Source organism: Gossypium arboreum, chromosome 1 (assembly GCF_025698485.1).
Source record: "Gossypium arboreum isolate Shixiya-1 chromosome 1, ASM2569848v2, whole genome shotgun sequence".
NCBI classification, from domain to species: Eukaryota; Viridiplantae; Streptophyta; class Magnoliopsida; order Malvales; family Malvaceae; genus Gossypium; species Gossypium arboreum.
The window spans coordinates 102980651-103004873 of NC_069070.1; the positions used below are offsets into that span (position 1 = coordinate 102980651).

General features: G+C 32.3%; 1 protein-coding gene across 1 annotated transcript; it reads right to left on the reverse strand.

The window, feature by feature from the left end:
• Window positions 1-920: 920 nt before the first annotated feature.
• Window positions 921-2762, reverse strand: LOC108480641 (cell division control protein 2 homolog D). The gene is made up of 7 exons (XM_017783693.2): window positions 2415-2762; window positions 2184-2325; window positions 1990-2051; window positions 1686-1891; window positions 1513-1582; window positions 1287-1425; window positions 921-1191 (listed from the first exon to the last, which is right to left on the reverse strand). The coding sequence occupies exons 1-7, from the start codon at window positions 2636-2638 to the stop codon at window positions 1099-1101; spliced, it is 936 nt and encodes a 311-aa protein (XP_017639182.1). The 5' UTR covers window positions 2639-2762; the 3' UTR covers window positions 921-1098.
• Window positions 2763-24223: the final 21461 nt, after the last annotated feature.

A 24223-nucleotide genomic window follows, 5' to 3' on the forward strand; every position in this document is an offset into this window, starting at 1 on the left:
AATATTAATGTGAAATTAAACTAATTTGAAAAATTATAAATTCAAATGACGAATAAATTTTCTATTGTTGTCCAAAGTACTACCGAAGAAGATAACCTAGATTTGCAATTCCTTTTTATGAAAACGTGACGAGGGATCAACAAAAAGAGTAAGCATAAATTGGAACATTATCTATCGTTTTTAATCAGAAGGTGTTAAAAGACATGGCATTATGGAACAAAATCTTTCATCAAAATTTTGGGACTTATTCTGGTTACGGAAAGATCATTGTGGGCAGCTTGGATTGAAAATTATGTCCTTAAAGGAGGTAGATTCACCAAAATTATGCAACTACAAGATAATCAGTCCACATGGAGCTAGAATGGATCCAAGTATGTTGCCGCTACAGTATGAAATTTACTTAGAATAATGTGAAGTCTAGTGGCACAAAATGGTATGGTGTCCGTTTCGTATTCCTAGGCATTCTTATAATTGCTTGGCTTGCAGTACTAGATAGACCGCCAACAAAGAACCGTTCACTCCTAGGGATACCATATTGAGTTAGACTGCCTATTTTTTTGGGAGGAAACCTGATACATTTTATACCAAGATAACCTCAAGTACACTTTCAAATAACGATTTGGGTTCGTGACAACTATGGCATAGCGCAGAAGAATGCCTTCAGTCACATTGTAGTACACTGGTTGAATTAGATCACGGACCAGAGATACCATTACATTTACCTTGTGGCTTAGCTATTTTCATGTTAACACAGATAACAGCCGTGTTTATCAAGAATAAAGCTTTGGCCTTAAACATCTTGAGTTGGCCAAGTTTTTCTCATGTTACTTTTGAACGAAAAACTCAAATTCACAGTTAATCGGTGCTGCCTGGTTTGGAGAATGAGATACATACATACCCAACCCATCATTGCTCAAGTATTCTTAAACCAAAGTAGATTTTAGCAAAAAAGGAATTTGAGGTATAAACTAATAAGTCAAATTTCAGAATGCAACAAATCATAAAAGACACTACTAGTACTACTAATTATCCAATACTAGATGCTTGAGAGAAGCAGATAGGTTTCTACTACGAAACTCCTGTTATCCACTGTTCTGTTCAAAGATAAGCCTTGTTCAGATCTGCAAAGTAGGGATGTTCCATAGCTTTTTTGGCTGAAATTCGCTTTGAGGGATCATATTGCAACATTTCCTGCGCCAACAGAACATGTCAATATTAGCTGTTGTTTAGAGAATAGGATGGTTTCAATTCATGTAGTGCTGTGAGATAAGGTAAGGCAGAATTACCGATAACAGGTGTAGCCCATCACTATCCAAATTAGGAACAGCTGATGCCAGGCTCTGGGCGCTCCACTGGGGATACTCATGCCAGTTTGGTAGTGAGCTTACTCCAGGCCAGACTTGTTCATTTGGAGTACCCAACAACCTGTAAGGATGCAATTAGAAATTATTAAATGGGAAGCAGACACCAAAATGGTTGATTTAGAGACTAGAAAGGGGCATCAGAACGCGCCTGAAAATATGAAGGAGCTGCTGCAGCTCAGAATCTCCAGGGAATAGAGCCTGTTTGGTGACCAGCTCGGCTAGAATAAATAAGGAAATTGCTTAGTGAATCAAGTAGTATGAATATGATCATACATAGGTGAATAATAATAATAAAATGCAGAGATGGCATGTATGCAGTACCAAAGATGCAGGCCACAGACCACATATCCACGGCAGTTGAGTAATGAGTAGCCCCCAAAAGGACTTCAGGTGCTCTATACCATAGTGTTAATATCTCATGAGTGTACTTCTTAATGGGAAGAGTAAAAGCTCGAGCTAGGCCGAGATCAGCTATTTTAAGGGTCATGGTCTTTCTATCCATGAGGAGATTGTGAGGCTTAAGGTCTCTGTGTCAATTAAAGGGAAAAGAAGGATTAAGTAGGTATCGAATATCCTAAAAGATTGGTGAAGAAAATAGAGCAAAAGGCGAGGGTTTTAAAATAACCTGTGTAAAACCCCATGACCGTGGCAGAAGGCAACACCTTTGCACAGTTGGTACATCAAGCTCTGTTAACAAAAATCGCGGGCATTAATGAATACAGAACAAAGACATGATGACTTGCTTACTAAGTATTCACAAGCCCACAACAAACGCGCTAAGTAATTGCATGAAAGAGTGCGAGAGAGAGAGAGAGAGACCTTGACAATGTTAACGGGAATGTTCTCCCCAGTTTGGCGAAATGAGCGGATGTATTTCTTGAGATCAGTATCCATGTACTCAAAAACCAAGTATAGAACCGTCTTTCCTTCTTTGTTTTGTCCTTGTTTAACATCCATCAATCTGAATATGAATGAAAATTCTATTTTGATTAAATTAAAAAAGTGAAATTCCCTTTACAAGAAAACAAGAAGAGAGAAAGAAAGAGAGACCTGACGACATGAGGATCCCGAGAGAGCATGCGCAAGATGGAGACCTCGCGGAGAGTGGTGGGAGGAACGCCTTCATCGTCCTCATGGAGACGAGTCTTCTTTAAGGCTACGATCTTCCCCGTCGCTCTCTCTCTTGCTCTGTATACCTTTCCGTAGGTTCCCTCTCCCACCTTCTCCAATTTCTCGAATGCCTCCATTGCTGAGATTTGCCTTGGCTTCTCCATTCCTTCTTCGATTCTCTCTCAAATCAAAACCAAACCCTTCTTTGTTCTTGTATTATCACATCACTCTCATCTGTTTCTTCGTTTATATATATAACCGTTCCCTTTAAACATTTAAAAAGGAAAAGAAATGAAGTCGTTGCTCTCAACGGAAACTTTTTAACTTTTTTGAATTTCAAATTTCCAGATCCAAGCGCTCTCAAGCTCCTTTCCATGTTTGCCCCTAACTCAACCCCAAGTGTATGACGGGTCGGAGGTATGACCCGAGTCTATTCTTCAGCCCAGCCAGGCCAGCCCAGCCCAAGTGTATGACGCAAATTTCTTCTCTCGCTCTCGTTTTTTTCTTACTGGTAGCAAGTGAATATAAATTATATAGTACCGTGAAAATATGAGGAAATTTTATAATTGATTATTATATAATTAGGGATGCAAATTGGATTATTTCGCATCAAAGTCCTCCTACCTTAAATATAATGCTTTTATCATAAAATCAAGAAGATTATTATATTATTTTAGCTCTACATATTTTATCTTTTCTTTTTATTTGAACTTACCATTTCCATTCATAATATGTTTTATCTTAAATTATCAAAATAATAATTATTATTTGTCTCAAATTATATTTTAGTCACTCAGTCGTTAACGGTGTAACGGTAAGCTAACGTGGCTCGTTAAATCATCATTTCAAATGAAAATTTTAGATTGAATTCTAAAATTGGTCCTTATATTTTTTTCATTTTGAGTAATTTAGTTTTTTCTTTTATGTTCTTTTGACTTTCTTTTTTTTCCTTTACTTTCCAATCTCTTTTGCTTCTCTACTGTTTCCTCCATTCTTCATTTTTTTAACGTAGTTTTTCTATGTTTTTCACTTGTTAAAACTAGTCCACAAGCTTGTCTCACTCAAAAAATTAAATTTTTCAAAAAAATAAAAAGTATAAGGACTAGTTTTAACAAATTAAAACATAGGAAAACTACATTAAAAGAAATGGAAAAGGGAGAAAAACAAAGGGAGAAGTAGAAGAGAATAGAAAATAAAGAAAATAAAAAGAAAGTTAAAAGAACATAAAAGAAAAAAAATTAATTGCTCAAACAAAAAATTATGGGGACCGATTGTACAAATTAATCTAAATTTTTTGTTTGAAATGATTATTTAACGTGCCATGTCAACTTACCATTACACTATTAACTGTAATTAACGGCTCGGTGACTAAAATGTTACAATACGATAACGTAAGTGACTAAAACGTAATATTTCAAACATAAGTGACTAAAATGTAACATGAGACAAATAAAAGTAACTATTTTGACAATTTATCCTAAAAAAATAAAACATCAGCCAAAAAGTAAAGGTCAATTTCTACTGTTAGATCTTGTACTTTGTGTAAATTATAGATTTAGTACATATACTTTAATTTGATCAATTTTAATTTTTGTACTTTTCAAAATTTAAAATTTTAGTCTTGACTAAATAGTAACAGTTAAACATGTTTGGTTAAATTTTGCTATTAGTTATGTATTATGCATAAAGTTATAGATATAGTCCATATTCTTTGACTGGACCACTATTTAGTTGTTATATTTTTTGAATTTCGAAATTTCAATCTTAATGCAGACGACAGATGATAAATCTATTAACTAGTTTTTTTTATAAGTTGTATGTAAAAATAACAAGTTTATATAATATTATACATATGATAATATATTTAGAGTATCAAAATTTAAAAATAATTACTATTCGATAAAAATTAAAATTTTAAAATTCTAAAAATACAGGGGTTGTTCGACGTCCTGCAACTTTGGCAGCTGTAGGAAGGATTCCATTGCATAGCCGCCAGGCAAAGAGACGCACTCTTGGCGGTAAGAAGAACCTTCAGATTTTTCTATAAGCACTCTTGACAGAGTATCTTCCATCACAACTTGGATGCTAGATAAGTTTATCTTCCCGATTACCTTTGAAAAGCTGAATGTTAAGGATTGCTTCAGCTTCGTCCACGCTAAATTCATTTCGTATGACATCCTCTTTCCATCTCCCCATTGTAAAGTCAATTAGCCTCGGGTGCAAGGGAGATTGATTCAGAAAGAACTTGTAAACACCTGTGATGGGAATCCCATTGTCTCCTCTGATTTGAATATTTTTCCCATTGCCAACTTTCCATCTTGCTCCGAGCTCAATGACCCTTTTTGACTCCGATGAAAATAAATTTACGAACAATATGAAAATAAGTTTTTACTAAAAATTTAAAGGGTTGATCCATTTAATAAAAATTGGCTAAAACCCAAAATAGTACTTTTAAAAAAAAAATGAAGCCCAAACATTAAACTTTGTTTATAATGAATTAAATATTTACAACCCAACCCATAAAATAAATTTGAGTTTTCCATTGAAGATTCCTAACTTTAAATAAAATAATAAGCAATTTCCTTTTTTTCTTCTCTTGCCTTGTTTTTTGCAAATTTCTCCTTTTTCCTTTGTTGCTCTTATATGTGTAAAAAACTTACTGGCCTAACTCAGACTCAAAAGCCCGCTCAAAAAGTGGGAGGATCTTAATAAAAATATAAGATCGAAAAATGGGTTTTGTGGGAGAATGCCTCTTTTTTTATCAAAGTTTATTTTGGTTTTTCTTCTCATAGTTAAACTCTGTTTTTAGTTTTCTACTTAAACTCTAATTAACCTAGAGTTGTTGTAGTCATATATGCTACGAATTTTAGCATATAAATAAGCCTTAGTTACTCTAGGTTTTATACAACAAAAATATTTAGATTGAGAGAATTTTTTTCCTTGTTTCGAACGGTTTTTCTTGTGAGGTTTCGGGTTTTCTTTTAATTCACTCCATCTTTTATACTCTCATTTATTATAATGAAATCTTCTTTTGCTTGTGATTTTTTATCCGCTTTTGAGAAGTTTTTCCATGTAAAATTTGTGTGTTCGATCTTTTCAATTCTTATTTTCTTCACTATGTTTGTTATTTAGTCAGATTTATCCCCTATAAAATAGTATCAGAGCTAATTCGATTTTCACAGTCAACCCTTTCAGAGATGGCAACATCAATGTTCGATATTGAGAAGTTTGACGGAATTAAAAAATTTCAATTTGTGGCAAGTTCAGATGACGACAATACTGGTTCAGAATAGTCTGAAATAGGTCGTTACAGGGAATAAGCCCATAGATATGGATCAGTCAGAATGGGAAGAGCTCAATGAAAAGGCTCTATCCACTATTCAATTATGTCACACGAATAATGTGTTACAGGAGATTTTAAAGGAGAAAACAGCGTTTGTGTGATAGAAGAAACTACAAACCTTGCATATGACAAAATCCCGAGCTAACATGTTAGTATTAAAATAACATCTCTACACGTTCAGAATCGCCAAAGGTAAGTCCACCAGAACTCATATTAACGAGTATGTTACCCTTCTTAACGACTTAAAGAATCTTGAAGCAGATATTAATAACGAGGATCAAGCTATGTTATTATACTCTTTGCCCTCTTCTTATAAAACTTTTAGGGAAACTCTGATTTATGGGAGAGATCATCTCTCGTTCGAGGATGTAAAAGAGAATATTCTAAGTAAGGATAAACTCAACAACGAGTCAGGCCCAAAAAAAAATCAAATAGAAAAGCCTCGATTCTAATTGCAAGAGGCAAACAACAAACCAGAAAGACAAATCGAAACAATTTTAAAGCAAGGTCCAAATCCAGAAATTGTGACAAATATTGCGGCTATTGTAAAAAGGTGGGCCACGTTAAGGTAGAATGTTCGAAACTTCAAAATAAAATCAAAAGAGATGTTGAAATCGGCAAGAAAGATAAGCAGAAAGCCGAAGTTACTAATGCCAGTGTAGCCGATGACAGAGATGATGATTTCTTATTGGTGTCAACTAGCAAAAGCTCTCATCTTACTTCCGAATGAATCTTAGATTCAGGGTGCTTCTATCACATGTATCCCAACAAGGATTGGTTCTCCACATACAGTTCAGTTAAAGGTAGAGTTGTCCTGATGGAGAATAACTTCCCATCTAAAATATCTGAAATCGGAACAGTACAAATTAGGATGCATGATAGAATTATTCGGACATTGTCAGATTTCAGGTATGTTCTTGATTTAAAGAAAAATCTTATCTCATTGGGAATTTTGGATTCTAACGATTGCAGGATAGTCATTGATTAAATGGCTTGAAAGTTTCACGTGGGGCTCTTGTTATGATAAGAGAACAGAAAAAGGGCAGCCTATATGTTCTACCAGGGTCAACGGTTACTAGTGCGACTACAATTACAGAAGAAAAATTGAAACCGCCACCACGTTGTGACGACATGATGTGACTCTTTCTCCACCGATTTCGATTCAATCAAAATTTGGCACATGTGACTAAGTCATATGAATGAGAAATGTATGATAATCTAGTGCAATAGAGGTCTTCTCAAAGATATTGGAGTTGATAAGTTAGATTTCTGTGAGCATTGTGTTTTCAAGAAACAAACCTAAGCCAGTTTCGATTCAACAGTGCACAGAACAAAAGACACTCCAAATTACATTCATTTTGATTTATGGGGTCCATTTTCTGACATCTCCAATGAGGTTATAAATATTTTCTAACTTTTATTGATTATCACTCTAGAAAAATTTAGGTTTATTTCTTGAAACAGAAAAGCGAAGTCTTCAGAATCTTCAAAAAGTGGAAGACACTGTTAGAAAAACAAATCAGAAAATTTATGAAGTGGTTGAGAATGGATAATGGTCTTGAGTTATGTTTGTTAGAGTTTAATGATTTATGCAAACGAGAAGGAATTGAAATACATCAAACTGTTGTTGGAACTCCGCAACGTAATAGAGTTGTAGAAAGAATGAATAGAACCTTACTTGAAAAGGCTCAATGCATGCTTTCTAATGCAAGCTTAAGGAAGGAATTTTAGGCTAAAACCGTAAACCTGACAAGCTATTTGGTAAATTGATCTCCTTATCGAACATTGAATGGTATAGTTCTAGAGGAGATATGGTCAGGTAATCTTCCCAATTATTCTAATCTTAAAATTTTTGTTGTCCTACTTATGCTAAAGTTAGCTAAGGAAAGCTCGAATCAAAGGCCATTAAATGCATCTTTCTGGGATACTTTACCAATATAAAAAGTTTTAAGTTGTGGTGTTTGAAATCCAACAAAATAACTTTTAGCAAAGATGTTACATTTGATGAATCTGCCATGTTTCAATTAGAAAATGGGACTTTTACTTTAAAGACACAACAAATTAGAATATCTCAAGTAAAGTGGATCAAAAGCCAAAACAGGGGGCGACATCTTGATAAGAAAATGCCCAACATGGCAATGACGCGACGAACAGAGGTCTCGTCCCAATGAAGAGTCACACGATGTCACTACAACACAACAAAATTTTTATTATTGCAAGTTTGAAGCTATTTCAGATCTGTTTAGGGCTCCACCTGACCTTCAGGTACCCTCATCATCTCAGTTAACTAATTATAAGTTGACTTGTGACAGGAAAATACGAGAAATCCAACCATCATAGAAATATGATGAAGGAAACCTAGCGGCTTATGCTCTAAATGTTGTTGAGAGCATTAGTTTAACTGATCCTTTATGTTATTATGAGGTAGTTCAAGCTTCCGATTCTAGTAAATGGCTCATTGCAATAGAATAATAGATAGAATTGTTTCAAAAGAATGAGACTTAGAGGCTAGTTAAACTACCCATTGGTAAAAGAATCGTTGGTCGCAAATGGGTGTTTTAAAAGAAGGAAATTTTGGGTTCTAACGACACTAGGTACAAGGCCTAATCAGTTGCAAAGGGTTACAGGCAAGTGGAAGGAGTTGATTTTCATGATGTTTTCTCTCTTATTGTAAAACATACGTCCATTCGGACGCTTTTGGCTCTTGTTACATTAAATAGTCTTAAGTTAAAGTAGTTAGATGTAATGATTGCTTTCCTTTACAATGACCTTAAAAAGAACATCTACATACAACAACCAAAAGGCTTCAAATTTGAAGGTAAAGAAGATCATGTTTGCCTCTTACAAAAGTCTTTGTCCGGTTTGAAGTAGTCTCCTCGGTAGTGGTATAAAAGTTTGACTCATTCATGTTGAGTATTAGTTTTTCTCGAAGTAGGTATGATAGTTGTGTTTATCTACAATTTCTTGATGATGGTTCTTTTATATATTTGATACTTTATCTTGCTGATATGTTAATTGTAGCAAAGAATCCATCTAAAATTAATTGTCTTAAAATCATGCTTAACTCTAAGTTCGAGAAGAAGGATTTAGGTGTAGAAAAGAAAATTTTGGGGATGGAAATTTTGAGATATAGACATTTTGGGAAATTTTTTTTATCACAAAAAAGTACATCAATAAAATCCTTGAGCAGTTTTAGATGCAAGATGCAAAATCAATAAGTAATCCTTTAGCTGCACACTTTAAACTCTTAATTTTAGATTCTCCACAGAATGAAAAAGATGAAAGATATATGTCAAAAGTACCTTATTCAAGCACATTGGAAGTTTGAAATATGCAATGGTATGCACATGTCCTGATATTGCACATGCTGTTAGTGTTGTTAGTCGATACATGGTCAATCTTAGTAAGTTGCACTGGCATGCGATTAAGTGGATTTTCAGATATTTACGGGGTAGTTCTAACATGTGCTTAGATTTTAGAAGAACTCAAAAGGGTTTAGTCGAATATGTTGGTTATGCAGGAGACTTAAATCGAAAAAAGCCTCTCACAGGTTACCTATTTGCTTTTGGGAATTGTGTCATTGGTTGGAACGCGATACTTAAGGATACAGTGGCTTTGTCGACTACTAAAGCAAAATACATGGCAATAACAAAAGCAATAAAAGAAATAAATAGGTTAAGAGGCCTGTTCAGTGAACTGGTAAGTGAAAATGGGGCAACTATTGTATATTATGATAGTCAAAGTGTCATAAATTTCACCAAATATCAAATGCATCACGAGAGAATGAAGCACATAGAAATTCGTTATCATTTTGTTCGAGAGGTGATTAGTCAACGAAATGTTCAGATTCTTAAAATTGACATAGAAAACAATTCTACCGACAGGTTGACAAAGAGCTTTCCAATTTTAAACTTTAAGCATTGCTTGGACTTGGTAAGCATCCAACGAAGAATCAGTTAAGCCCGTAACAGGGCTCGGCAAGAGAGTTGGTCCAAATACAAGTCAAGGTGGAGATTTGTGGGAGAATGTCTCTTATTTTGAACAAAGTTTATTTTGGCTTTTTTTTCTCCTAGTTAAACTCTGTTTTTAGTTTCTCACTTAAACTCTAATTAACATAGAGTTGTTGTAGTCATATATGCTACGAATTTTGGCCTATAAATAGGCCTTAGTTACTCTAGGTTTTATACAACAAAAATATTTAGATTGGAAGAATTTTATTCTTTGTTTCGAAGAGTTTTTTTGTGGGGCTTCGGGTTTTCTTTTAATTCTCTCCATCTTTTGTTCTTTCTTTTATTATAGTGAAATCTCATTTTGCTTGTGGTTTTTATCATATTTTGATGAGTTTTTTCACGTAAAATTTGCGTGATCGATCTTTTCAATTCTTATTTTCTTTACTCTGTTCATTGTTTAATCAGGTTTATCCTCTACAGGCTTTGACAAAAACTAAGACCTATTTTTTAAATGGGCTGAACGTTGAGTAGAACTTTTTTGCATGGGCTCAGCTTGGCCCAAGTCAACTATTTCGTTGCTATTTTGGTATCATTTCACTATTATATTGTTAATATTTTGTTGTTATTAATTGTATATTGTATAACTTTTATTTCGTTATTAATTTTGCTACATTTTAAAGGCATTGGCTTGCTAAGTTGTAACTATTTTAGTGTTATTTAAGTATAAATATTTTTTAATGTATTTTCAATTTGTTGGGAAACATTGATTTTAATGTTTTTAGTGTATTTGATTTATTATATTTTTAAATTTGTTTTATATAAAAATTGAATCTAAAAAAATTTAATACAGGTGGGTCGAGTCGAGCTCGAGTTTAGCAATTTTAATTTGGATCAGGCTTGGGTAGAATTTTAGTCCTATGTTTTGGGTTGGGCCAGGCTTGAGCTTAAATTTTTTGCATCAATCTAGCTTGGCCCATGATTAGGTTTACCCTACATGGTCACTCAAAAAGGAAAAAAGTTTAAATTTTCTTTATTTTGAAATCCAAATTTGAAATAAATTCAAATTTTCAAAAATATTAATTTAACCAATTTTAATTGATTTCTAATTCGGTTTAATTGACTTTTTATCAATTCTTTGTAGTTCAAAAATATTTTAGTTTCATTTGGATAGTCAAACTATCGAATTTACCGATTATTTCTTGAAGCTCAATCTCTCCTCTGGATGAACCATATAGGCAAGAGAAACCATGAACCAGAATAGAAGAGCTTGCCCTACCCATAAGTAAATATTTCGTAGTAACCTCATTAGAATGTACATCTTTCTTGGTACATCCAGATAATAGGTAGGAGCATAAACTGAAACATTCTGGAGCTATAAAGATAGTTATTAAATCGTTAGAACCATATAAAAACATTCCTCCTAGAGCCGCCCCGTACCTGGAACAGTCGCCGGAGTCGAACACGAGGTGTTAACGGACTTAATTCATTAATTAAACAACTTAAACAACTTATTACCAACCATGCATATGTACATCACCAATATCAAACATAACATAAATAGCTAGATTTATAAGTCAGAATCATTAGCTCACTAAAGACCAATATATTTGGCCAAATTATAATAATACATGTTATAAAACTAGGTCCCTATACATGCCACTCACTTGATAATTCTAGCATATGTGTATATACTGTCAAGGTGTTGGCTTGATAGTGTGATGCTGCCTCCGACGATTTCCAACCCTGAGCTAACCTTAACCTGACAGCACTAAAAGAAATGGAAAGGAGGGGGTAAGCTTTATGCTTAGTAAGCTCACATGAAATAATAATAAGCAATTTACTAACATGCTTTCCACAGTAAAACTAACCCAATTGTACATTTACACATGTTCTGGTTAAGCTGCTTTCTTGAGTAACAGTCACTAAATCATTTATATCTAGAGTTACGAAACTCCAAATTAAGATCCATAAATTTTCCCAGAAACTAGACTCATATATCTTTCCACCATAAAATTCTCAGAATTTTTGGTCCAGCCAATAAGTACATTTTATTATTCAAAGTCTCCCCTGTTTTGCTTTTTAACAGCTTCAACCTTTCTTCACTAAAATTTATTTATCTCATAGTACGAGACTCGGATAATGTTCCCGTTTGTTTCTATTAAAAGTAGACTCATCAAAGATTCTAATAATAAGATTATAACCCATAATTAGTTTTCTACAGTTTTTAACAATTTTTCCAAGTCAGAATAGGGGATCTCGAATTCATTCTGACACTGTCTCACAAAAATTAGAATATCACATGATATACAACTCTTTTTCTCCCCCTATTTCCTTTATATGAAAATAGACTCATTAAGATTTAATTCCATAATTTATTTGAAATTTAATTCAACTTACACAATTTTTGGTAAATTTTCAAATTCACACAACTGCTGCTATCCAACACTGTTTTACTACTAAAATTCACTCTTACATAATTTCACTTTATCCATTTTGTCTTATCGAAGTTCACTCAAATATCGATCATATTGCTCAAAATTTTCTTAAACATATACCTGCACTTATTCATCATATAATCATGTTCACATGTATTTTTTTCTTAATCGATTTTCCCGTTGAACTCTTCGGAATAATAACTGATACTCAGATGCCTGCACATATTTTCACACTTATAGCCAAAGCTATCTGGTACGCATAGTAACCTGCACTTAATACTACACATGTGACCTCACAATAGATCATTCGTATCGTTTCTATTCCGAAGGCTCAACAGGGAAATTCTTCACTTTCCAACATGTTACAAATTTATTCATAGTCCTTTTTCAATTTTCAATTTACAACAAATAGTCATTCTATAGGCAACCACATTTCATATGATAACAAAATACAATAAAATAAAAAGAATAGATAAATTATTTGCGTACAAACTTGTTGAAATCTCATCAGGTACAACCGTGTAGCAATTCATACAACCCAGGTAATAGTAATTTAACACTCAATTCATGTAACAATAATTTGCCATTCAATTTCACATGTCACAACAAGCATTACATTTTTCCATATCATACATACCATCCATCAACTTCTCTTAAACATATTAACTCATACAATTTATGCCATATCAATAGAGAATTACAATTCATGCATGGTATTGCATTATTATTAACATACGAACTTACCTTGATCCAGAAACGGCAATTTACCATTTTAGTCCATAACCTTGTATTTTCCCAATTTAAGCCCGAATCTCGATTTCCTTCATAAATGAGCTTGGAAAGCTTGAAAACCCTAGCCATGGTGTTTTTCATGAAAAATTCGACCATGAGGAAGAAGATGAGCAAATTTGGCTTATTTTGGCATTTTTAATTCATTTTAATTACCAATTTATTAAAATGCCCTTAATGAAAAACTTTTAAAAACCTATCATACCATGTCCATTTTTTCCCACAAACTTCAAAATGGTCTAATTACCATTTAAGGACCTTTAATTTAAAAATTCATAACAATTAGACACTTTTAACATGTAGAACTCAAATTTTACACTTTTTACAATTTAGTCCTTTTGACCAAATTGAGTGCCCAAACGTCGAAATTTTTGAACGAAATTTTCACGAAGTCATTCCGTGAAATCGTAGACCATAAAAATATAATAAAAATGAATTTTTCCTCATCGGATTTGTGGTCCCAAAACCACTATTCCGACTAGGCCCAAAAATCAGGATGTTACAGTAGCTATTAATACAAATTACAGAAACTCTACTATAGCCATTTCTGCACATTCAATGTATTCTACGTATAGAGGAATACATAGAGTTGAACATAGTAAAATAAGAAATTGAAAGGTTTCTTTCGTTTGGAAATTTTCTAAAAAGCTAATCATAGGTTCTTCTCTCCATCGGAACAATAGGGCTGTTATGCTCATTACTAAACTTGTTGAAGAGATGAAATATAATCAAGGTATATCTTTTTTATCAGAGGTTGAATTGATCATCATCAAAAGATTAGGCCAAAAATTAGGATACATTCTGGGAAAATAAACTTTCATCGCAAAGAAGCAAATGAAAGGCTTTCATAAATTCTCATAGAGTCGAGAATGGAGTTTTCATTCTGCATATGCCAGATCATGAATTAGTAACTGCATCCAATCTCTAAAAAAAATCTCAATTGTTTCGAACTTTCTAGTTTTGGAATGAGAATATTTACGGAATCCCCATGAATAGGATCAAACCTTATTCCATGGTATTTACATGAGATTCCTCTTTCCTATTCTTAAGCAAGTCCCTGAGAGGGTGTTAGAATTAAGTGACCCGAATCCTTATTTAAATAAAATATAGAGGTAAATAAAATAAAAGTAAAATCCATATAGAACTACACTTCTTTTATTTTATTTTAGAATAAGGTTTTTTAAATCTTATTAAACTCTATCTATTTTATATTGATTAGAATAAGGTGTTTCAGTCTTACTAGGATATGGCTTTACAAACGTATAAATAGACATACTCTATTCCTCTTGTATTATTCGAATTTGACATAGTGAATTTTCTTCTTCTCTGCCCGTGGTTTTTTCCCGAAAGGGTTTCCACGTAAAAATCTGTGTGTTTTTATTTTTATTTTATTTTATTTTATTTTCAAAAATTGGTATCAGAGTTTCAAGGTTGTTCAAATCGATCATGGTAATGGCGTCTTTGAAGTATGAAATTCCGCTATTGGATCACAACATCAGATTTGCGTTGTGGCAATTAAGATGCAAGTAATTCTTGCGCAGATGGATCTGGAGGATGCCCTGTTAGGGATAGATAAGATGCCTACGACATTAACATATGAAGAGAAGAAGCGTAAGGATCGAAAGGTGTTAACACAATTACATCTGTATTTTCCCAACAAAATTTTGCATGATGTGATGAAAGAGAAGACCACTGCTGCATTATGGAAGAGGCTAGAACAAATATGTATGTCGAAAACACTAACAAGCAAGTTGCATATGAAGCAGCGTCTTTATGCTTGTCGTTTGGAGGAAGGTGCATCTGTATACGAACACTTAACAATGTCTAAAGAAATTCTCTCCAACTTGGAGGCCATGGAGGTTCAGTATGATAAGGAAAATCTAGGGTTGATTCTACTTTGTTCGTTACCCCCGTCTTATTCAACCTTTAGAGACACGATTTTATATAGCCGCGAGTCTCTCATAGTTGATGAGGTTTATGATTCTTTAACCTCGTATGATAAAATGAATCATCTTGTGGTTAAACCCGACTCTCAGGGAGAGGGTCTCATTGTTTGTAGGAGATAAGATTGGAATGCTGATGATGATCATGGAAGAACACAGGAACGGAATCTTCGTGGTAAATCTAAGGGTAGATCAAAGTCTTCAAATAAAGGTAAAACTTGTAATTTCTGCAAGAAGAAATGACACATTAAATCTGAGTGCTACAAGCTACAGAACAAGATTAAAAGGGAGGCTGCGAATCAAAAGGGAAAACAACTAGAAAATTTCGGTGAAGCTGATGTTGTAGAAGACTACAATGATGGTGAACTTATAGTCGCTTCAGTCAACAATTCTAAAGTAAGCGATGAGTGGATACTTGATTCAGGCTGTACCTTCCACATGAGTCCCAATCAGGATTGGTTTGCAACTTACGAAACAGTGTCTGAAGGTGTTGTTTTGATGAGAAATAATACTTCGTGTAAAATCGCAGGTGTTGGAACAATTAAAGTTAAGATGTTTGATGGAGTTGTCAGAACACTTAGTGACGTACGACATGTTCCAGAATTGAAAAGAAATTTAATTTCGTTGAGTACTCTTGATTCAAATGGGTACAGAAACACAGCTGAAAGTGGGGTTTTAAAGATTTTTAAAGGTTCCCTTGTTGTGATGAAAGGGCAGAGAAAGACTGTCAAGTTATATGTTTTGCAGAGTTCTACTGTTACTGGTGATGCAACTGTCGTTTCCTCTTCCTTGTCAGATGATAATATTACTAAACTTTGGCATATGCGCCTAGGGCATATGAGTGAGAATGGCATGGCAGAATTGAGCAAAAGAGGACTTCTTGATGGGCAAGGAATTTGCAAACTGAATTTCTGTGAGCACTGTGTTTTTGGGAAGCAAAAGAGAGTTCGATTCACCAGAGGAATCCATAATACAAAGGGAACGTTGGATTATATTCATTCTGATCTGTGGGGGCCATCTAGAGTGCTTTCAAGAGGTGGAGCTAATTATATGTTAACCTTTATTGATAATTTTTCCAGAAAAGTTTGGGTATTCTTCTTAAAGAAGAAAAGCGATGTGTTTTTCACATTTAAGTCTTGCAAAATTATGATTGAAAAATAGACGGGAAAACAAATAAAATACCTCCGCACAGTCAATGACTTAGAGTTCTTTTCTAATGAGTTTAATAGATTGTGCAAGTCAGAAGGAATCATGAGACACTTGACAGTTCGCCATTCTCCGCAGCAAAATGGCATTGCAGAACGAATGAACAGAATGATCATGGAGAAGGTTCAATGTATGTTGTCAAATGCCAACTTACCAAATTCGTTTTGGGCTGAAGCAGCCTTTACTGTATGTTTTTTTATCAACCGATCCCCATCCTTTGCCATTAAGAAAAAGACTCCGCAAGAGGTATGGTCTGGTAATCCTGCAAATTATTCTGATTTAAAGATTGTGTCCTGCGTATGCTCATATTGATAATGGAAAATTGGAGCTGAGATCCATTAAATGTGTTTTTCTTGGTTATAAAGCTGGTGTAAAAGGGTATAAGTTATGGTGTCCTGAAAATAGAAAAGTTGTGATTAGCAGAGATGTTGTTTTTGATGAAACTGCTATACTACCTAACTTATCTCTTAAAGACTCTTCCAATAAAGAAAACCAAAAGCAGGTGGAGTATCAGATTAATACAGAGTCGACTCCTCAAGCCAGTACAAAAATTAAGAATAGAGTTGCTTCTTCACTGCAATACTCTATCGCCAAAAATAGACCTAGAAGAGAAATTAAACCTCCAAAGAAGTATGCTGAGGCTGATCTAGTTGCTTATGCTTTAAATGTGGTTGAAGATATAAATGCGAATTAAGAGAAATCTAATTATTCTGAGGCGGTTAGCTGTGAAGACTCAGAAAAGTGGATGTTTGCTATGCAAGAGAAGATGGAATCACTCCACAAAAATAGAACATGGGATCTTGTGAAACTTCCTAAAGGTAAAAAGGTTGTTCGTTGTAAGTGGGTGTTTAAAAAGAAAGAAGAGACTCCAAGAGTTAAAGAACCCAGATATAAAGCAAGACTTATTGCAAAAGGTTACAGTCAAATTCCAAGAGTGGACTTCACAGATGTGTTCTGCCCAGTTGTTAAGCATAGTTCGATTCGAGCTTTGCTTGGTATTGTGGCCATGCATGATTTGGAGCTTCAGCAGTTAGATGTAAAAACTGTATTTTTGCATGGAGAACTTGAGGAGGATATTTATATGCAACAATCAGAGGGTTTTACATTCTCAGAAAAAAAGGACTATGTTTGCTTGCTAAAAAAGTCCCTTTACGGTTTGAAATAGTCACCAAGACAGTGGTACAAGAGGTTTGATTCCTTTATAACTTCTCATGATTTCAAAAGAAGTAGTTTTGACAGTTGTGTTTACTTTAAGAAAAACAGTAATGGTTCTTTTGTGTATCTACTTCTTTATGTTGATGACATGTTGATAGCAGCAAAAGATAAAGGAGATATAAGAAAGGTCAAAGCCCAACTAAGTGATGAATTTGAGATGAAAGATTTAGGACAAGTAAAGAAGATACTTGGTATGAAGATTCTCAGAGATAAAAAAAAAGTAAATTGTACCTAAGTCAGAAGGGGTACATTGAGAAAGTTCTTTGCAGGTTCAATATGCAGAGTGCTAAGCCTGTTAGTACTCCTTTAGCAGCCCATTTCAGATTTTCATCGGCTTTGTCTCCACAATCAGATGATGAGATTGAGTACATGTCACATGTCCCATACTCTAGTGCAGTGGGATCTCTCATGTATGCTATGGTTTGTTCATGTCCAGATTTATCATATGAAGTCAGTGCAGTTAGCAGATACATGGTGAATCCTGGTAAAAAACATTGGAAAGTAGTTTAGTGAATTTTAAGATACTTACGAGGTACTATTGATGTTTGCTTACAGTTTGGAAGAGTTGAAGATGGAGTCATTGGGTATGTTGATGCTGATTTTGCTGGAGACCTTGATAGAAGAAGATCTCTCACATGTTATGTCTTTACAATCGGAGGTTGTGCAATCAGTTGGAAAGCCACTTTGCAAACTACAGTCGCTTTGCCTACCACTAAAGCTGAGTACATGGCGATTACTGAGGCTTTTAAAGAAGCTATTTGGTTGAAGGGACTCTTTAATGAACTCAATGAAGACATTCAAATCAGTACAGTATTTTGTGACAATCAGAATGTCATCTTTCTTATAAAAGATCAAATGTTTCATGAGAAAACAAAACACATTGATGTTCGGTATCATTTTGTTCATGATATTATTGCTCGTGGTGATATTGTTGTGAGAAAAATTAGTACTCATGAAAATCCTGCAGCTATGATGACTAAGTCACTTCCTATAACCAGGTTTGAGCACTGCTTAAACTTGGTTGGTGTTAATTGTTGAAGTTAAACCCTTAAGGGGTTTTATGGAAGCGGTGGAGAACTTGTTCGTTGAGAGTTCACGATGAAGAACTTGTTCATTGAGAATTCGTGTCAAGGTGGAGATTGTTAGAATTAAGTGACCCGAATCCTTATTTAAATAAAATACAGTGGTAAATAAAATAAAAGTAAAATCCATATAGAACTACACTTCTTTTATTTTATTTTAGAATAAGGTTTTTTAAACCTTATTAAACTCCATCTATTTTATATTAATTAGAATAAGGTGTTTCAGTCTTACTAGGATATGCCTTTACAAGCCTATAAATAGACATAGTCTATTCCTCTTGTATTCATTCAAATTCGACATAGTGAATTTTCTTCTTCTCTGCCAGTGTTTTTTTCCCGAAAGGGTTTCCACGTAAAAATCTGTGTTTTTATTTTTATTTTATTTTATTTTATTTTCACAGAGGGCTTAGTTGATTCATGATTTATGTTTTAGCTTTTGTTTCCTTTTCGTTTGTTTCGAGAAATATATCGATCACTTCCGATTCTTTCTTTTTCTATTAATTCTTTTCAGATCAAGATGTATCAATTGATCCAATCATATTTTGACAACACTAAGAGAAAGTAAGTAAATTGAGTGTCTTTTACTTCCCTTAAATTTCATTTTTTTATTTACCCGAATTTGAAAGAAAACTAGGAAATAAAAGCAAAACAAAATTTTAAAACATAAAATAATTTTTTATTTATTACTTCTTTTATAAATGTTGTAATTACAAAAGATTCATTATAATTAACTTATTACTTTCTTCTTCATTTTTCTCCCTAAACAAAATTTGTTAAAATCATTTTACTTTCATTTACTTTATTAATTTTAATTATCCAAACAAGATAATATATAATTGTTTATTTTCTTTAGTTTTTCTTTATTTTTAAGAAGCGTTTGATTCGTCGAATGTAACATTATAGTCTGTAATATGACATTTCAAAATGAGATTACATGTTTGGATTGTCAACACTCTGGCCATCCCGTAATCTCACATTATGGAATAGTGTCAAAATATCGTAATATAGGGTATAATCTTATTATGGCACACGCCTTAGATTATCTTTGATTATGGATGTAATCTTAAATCTTGGATTAATTTTCTCTTTTTTATTATTTTAATTAATTTAGATTTTTTCTTAAATAAAAATTAAGACTAATTAAAACAAAAATAATAATAGTGGACCAATAAATGGCATACATTACAATTACAATTATTATATTTTATTTATAATTTATTATAATTTTATAGAAATTGAGATAAAAATTAAAATAACTAGATAAAATAAATAAATTCTCTAACAAGGACAATTGAGTAAAATATACTTTTAAGTAATTTTACATTTTATCAACCAAACATTCAATTTTACCTTCTAGCCAAATGAATCAAATAAATTAACCTCACATTTCATCCGTAATTCTATTACGGAACATGATCTAAGATCCAACGAACCAAACGTATCCTTAATCCAAACATAGTGTTAAATTTTCAATTCAATTTGAATATTAAATAGATAGGAATTAGGAAAGATGTTTAGATGGTAATCAAGTAAGATAGATTAGATATGTTGTATACACTCCCTTGAATTATCTAACCTTTATGTTTGAAAGAATAGTAAGAAAAAGTAATTAAGTGATTTTATTATTCTAAGTAATTAAGTGATTTTGTTTACTCCAACTTGGGGAAAAGAAAATAAAATATTCCTTTTACTCAAATGTGTAATATCATTTTTATTTTATTAATCTTTTACATTAATCTTGTAACAACATTTATTTAGTAATGCTTAAAAAATATTTTAATTTGAAAATACTTTTGAAAGAAAAGTTGTATTAAACAAGTAATTTTGACTGAAAATTGACTTTTAAAACACTTTTACTCAAAAGCATTTTTACTTAGAAGCTAAAATTTTAAAAATACTTTCAAAGCATTATTACTTTTCATCCCTTCATTTTTATTCTCCCATTTTCATTCACTCTAAATTGCAAATGCTAATGTAAAATTTTTAATATATAAATATTACCCTATTTTAAAATTTTAATCTAAATACATGTAATGTTTTAATTTGTTAGGTTTATGTTTTCTATATTATATTAATATCTAATATGAGTTATATATTCAAATTATATTTTAAAAGAAAATCATTAATTAAAAATAAAAAATATTTCTTAAAATAATACAAATGTGTTAATATCTAATACAAATATTTAATGGTTATATTTAAATATTTAAAATATAGTTTATATTCTAATTAAATTAGATAAATAATTAAAATTAATTGCCTAAAATATTTAAAATTTATATTTCATATATGAAAATATTAATAAGAAGTTATAATAAATTATTTTTATATTCTTGCTAAAATAATTCTCAAAATACTTTTCCACAACACTTTTCAAAAGCACTTTTCAAAAGTAATGTTAAACTAGCCCTTAGTCCTTTAATTTGGCACCTTTTTTTTTTCAATTTAGTCTCTTTGAACTTTGCAATTCTTCCCAATTTGGTCCATGAACTTGAATTCCGTTCAAGTATGAGGATCTAGCACTTTGGGACTGTAACACCCCTTAACCCTTATCCGTCGCCGAAATAGGGTTACAGAGTATTACCGAACATTTCAGAACAAATATGAACAATTATATAATAATATAACTTACACATCATAATTTAATCATAATGTCCCTTTAATAGGCTCTCGAGGCCCAAATCACGTGTTAGAAACAAATTGGGACTTAATCGGAAGTTCAGAAAATTTTTGTGAAATTTCAAAATTTTTCCTAAGTACAGGGCTCACAAGCCTGTGTGGTCTAGGGACACGCCCATGTGACCCTAAACGCCTGTGCTTCAGGCCGTGTCCAAACCCATGTAACTTTCTGACTTAAACAAAAATTAAGTGCAATTTTCACACAGTCAGAACACATGCCCGTGTGCTAGGCCTTTTGCCTCACACAACTGAGACACACACTGGAGATTCCTGTGCATTTTGTTTTGAAAATTTTAAACTGCAGGGGACACACAGCCTATCCACACGCCCATGTGTAAGCCGTGTGTCTCACACGATATGGTCACACGCCCGTCTGGACTTAAAATGAGCCTTATACATCAAGTTTACCAACCCTGCAAAACTTGAATCTCAAGCAACACAAAAACCAAACTTTCAACCAATCCAAAACATGTTCAAATACATTTAAAACATGTCTAATTAATCATCCTAAGTACCTAACCAATGTACTCTTATAGGTATTTCACATATACTAACCAAATCAATCTAATTAAAACTCATTCAAACCAATTCTAATTTCATACAAATTTACTACTAAAACTTATCATTTGATAACTTTAACATTTCATATATATATAACTAGCCATTATCATATTACAACATTATTTACAAACATTTCTCAAAATGACAAACACAACATCCTAGGTACATGTCATTTACCAAAAAGAAATGTATTTTGCCACAATGAGTTCAAGATCGGCCTTGGATACTGATTCAACAATCTGACTTTAACCTAACCTGCGCACAGAAACAAACCGTACACTGAGTATAAACTCAATGGTATTTCTATAATTCGAATACTTCAGAGGAAATAACATTATAAAACATACACTTTTAACCAAATATAAACATTAACCAATCAATTATTCATTTTATACATTTAACCTTCATTTCTCATCAATAACTAATTCAAATAGCTTTTCTTACTTTGATTCACATATCATTTAGCAATAACAATACTCTTTTCATGAACCCTGGGTTCATGCATTTCATTTGCACAATTCAATTCAATGTTCAATTTCAAATTCACATTCAATAACATTCAGTACCAATCTTTTTGCCAATTCATTTATTTACCCCTATTAACACGACTTGGACTTTGGCAGATACATAGATCCAACCAAAACACACCAGTATGGCACCTAGTGCCTCATCAGATAATTTGAAGCAATAAGTTGACACCCAATGTCTCATCAGTCATGTTGAAGTGAAGTGGTACCCAGTACCTCATCGAATTTATCCGAAGTATTAATTTGACACCCAGTGTCTCATCGACTCGAAGTCAAAGTATCCCTGAACTCTTCCAATCCTATGGCATGCCAACTATATCCGATTCAGCCCGATACAGTTAATAGAGTTTTCAATTTCAATTTCTCAATTCAATTTCAATCAAAATCCACACCAATCATAAATTCACATACATTCAATTCAATATCAAATAATCACATATACTGATGAATTTAATTCAACTCAATTCAATACCATAATATCAAGTACTCACCTCAGTTCACTTACCATACACATTAAATAATAATTACAACAATTAATTATTATATTCAGATTATAGAAATACAAACCTTAATTCTCAAGCTACTCTTCGTTAATCTTGTCTTTTCATTTTTTAGCTGAGGTCTCTGGCTCAACATTAGCTATGGAATTAAAAAAAGTAAAAATCATCAATACACATAATTTCATATTGAATATTTCAATTTATATCCAACTTTTACCTAAATTCCAATTTAATCCTTAATCAAATTTATCCTTATTTTCTTCACAATTTTATTCTTTATTTTCATTCAACTACCACTTAAAACTAAATTTAACTCTCCAATTTCACCATAAATCCCTAATTTTGAAATTCTCTCAATTCAATCCCAATTACTCAAAACTTATGATTTATTTTACAATTCAATCCTTTTCTCAATTCTAACTTGAAATTTTATCAATTTAACCCTTAATTCTTCAATTTATTCAACATGAACAACATTTAAAATTCACTAACTTCTAAAATTTCAACATAAATCAAGTAGTATTTTGTTCTAAGATTTTAAAAACTAAAAATTTCAAAAAAAAAAAAAGAGACTAAATTGATTTACCAAATGAAACTTGAATCTTAAAACCCTAATTTTCCCCCTTTCTTTTTCGTTCTCTCTTTTTCTTCTTTCTTTCCCCTGTTTCGTTCCTAATTTTATTTCTTTTTCTATCTTTTGTTTATTTTATATTTAATTAGTATAATATAATATAATATAATATAATATTATATTATATTATTTTATTTTATATATATACTTAAATATTAAGTATGTATTTAATGTAAATAAATATATGTATATTATACATACACATGGAATTATATTTTCCATACATTTACGAAACCATACAACTAAATTTGTAAATATTTTTAATAAATATTTACGAAACCGTTTCACGAAAATGGATACCCAAAAATGCACTTTTTCGATATTCATAAATTTTGGGTCGTTACAGAGACTATTCCATATTATCAGTTGAAAATTTTCAAAAGAATTATATAAAATCTCAAAAATAGAAAAAGAAATATTAAGTAGAGTTTTTAAAACTTCAAGTGATGATGTGAGTACCTTCATGCAATGCAAGTTTAAAAATCAAAGTAGAAAAGTAATCAAATTTCAAGACTAATGTGGACAAAAAAAAATAGGGACTAAATGTTATCTTATCCCTAAATAAAATACATATATATAATTTCTTTAGCCTTTTCATTCTTCTCATTTTTATCTATTTACCCAAATATAGTGGCAATGATTTAAATAATTCAATATCATCTATAACTTTTGAATAGTTTAGTGATTTTAATGAAATATTTTAAATAATTCAATGATTATTTTATAACTTTATGATATACAAGTGACAAAAACGTAAATTTATTAATAGTTTAATTACATTTAACATAGTTTACGGAAAAATATCTACCTTCCTTTCCCTTCCTTTATAAGGCGACAAAAAAGAATGGGCAAAGGTGATTAGATTGGGCAGTACTACTACTAGTATCT

What these genes read in the sequence shown, in the direction of transcription:
- LOC108480641 (XM_017783693.2), bottom strand. Translation starts at nt 2,638, where the DNA reads ATGGAGAAGCCAAGGCAAATCTCAGCAATGGAGGCATTCGAGAAATTG. An exon ending in TTCCCGTTAACATTGTCAAG is followed by an intron (nt 2,052 to 2,183) that starts GTCTCTCTCTCT and finishes TTTTGTTAACAG; the next exon opens with AGCTTGATGTACCAACTGTG. An exon ending in ATGGGCTACACCTGTTATCG is followed by an intron (nt 1,192 to 1,286) that starts GTAATTCTGCCT and finishes CTGTTGGCGCAG; the next exon opens with GAAATGTTGCAATATGATCC.